Raw genomic sequence first — 692 nt, forward strand, 5'->3', positions numbered from 1 at the left:
GTCAGAAGTACAATATGGGAATCACATTGAACGAGAAAGTCAAGTACCTCATCTAGCTTGTGATCACAATTTGGCATCTTCCTATTTTGGCTTCACTGTTCCCAAACTTGAAGTGTCCTTCTGGGGAGAGTTCCACACGACTGAAGAGTACCTCATCTAACTTGTGATTGTAACTTGCCATTTTCCCACTAACTGTTTGTCATCCTTTTGCTTGTTCCCAGGAACATGGTGATAGCACTAAAGGAGTTGTCCATCCGAGGAGATTTCCGCACGACTGTCGAGTACCTCATCAAGCTGCTGGAGACCGACACCTTCCAGAATAACGCCATCAGCACCGGCTGGCTGGACAGGCTCATCGCCGAGAAAGTACAGGTAGATACCTGATGAGCAACAGTTTTTAATTGTCAACTTTATGTTGATACACTTGATAAGATCTGTATGAATGTAGGTGGTATAAGTCAGACACCTTCCAGAACAACGCCATCAGCACCGGCTGGCTGGACAGACTCATCGCCGAGAAAGTACAGGTAAATTCCAGACAGCAACAGTTGTTTTTTTAAACTTTATTTTTATACACCTGATAAGATCTGTATGAATGTAGGCTGTATAAGTGAGACACCTTCCAGAACGACACCATCAGCACCGGACAGACTCATCGCAGAGAAAGTACATGTAGATAGCCAATGGGCAAC

General features: G+C 44.5%; 1 protein-coding gene across 1 annotated transcript in view; it reads left to right on the plus strand.

Moving 5' to 3' along the window:
• The window catches only part of LOC118407453 (acetyl-CoA carboxylase-like), a 46970-nt gene that overhangs the window by 12122 nt on the left and 34156 nt on the right, over nt 1-692 (plus strand). Inside the window, exons 14-16 of the mRNA XM_035807928.1 lie at nt 114-147; nt 222-372; nt 474-527. Of these exons, the coding sequence (XP_035663821.1) occupies nt 114-147; nt 222-372; nt 474-527 (239 nt within the window). The remainder of the gene's footprint in view (nt 1-113; nt 148-221; nt 373-473; nt 528-692) is intronic.

The sequence above is a fragment of the Branchiostoma floridae genome, unplaced genomic scaffold (assembly GCF_000003815.2).
Source record: "Branchiostoma floridae strain S238N-H82 unplaced genomic scaffold, Bfl_VNyyK Sc7u5tJ_1351, whole genome shotgun sequence".
Classification (NCBI taxonomy): domain Eukaryota; kingdom Metazoa; phylum Chordata; class Leptocardii; order Amphioxiformes; family Branchiostomatidae; genus Branchiostoma; species Branchiostoma floridae.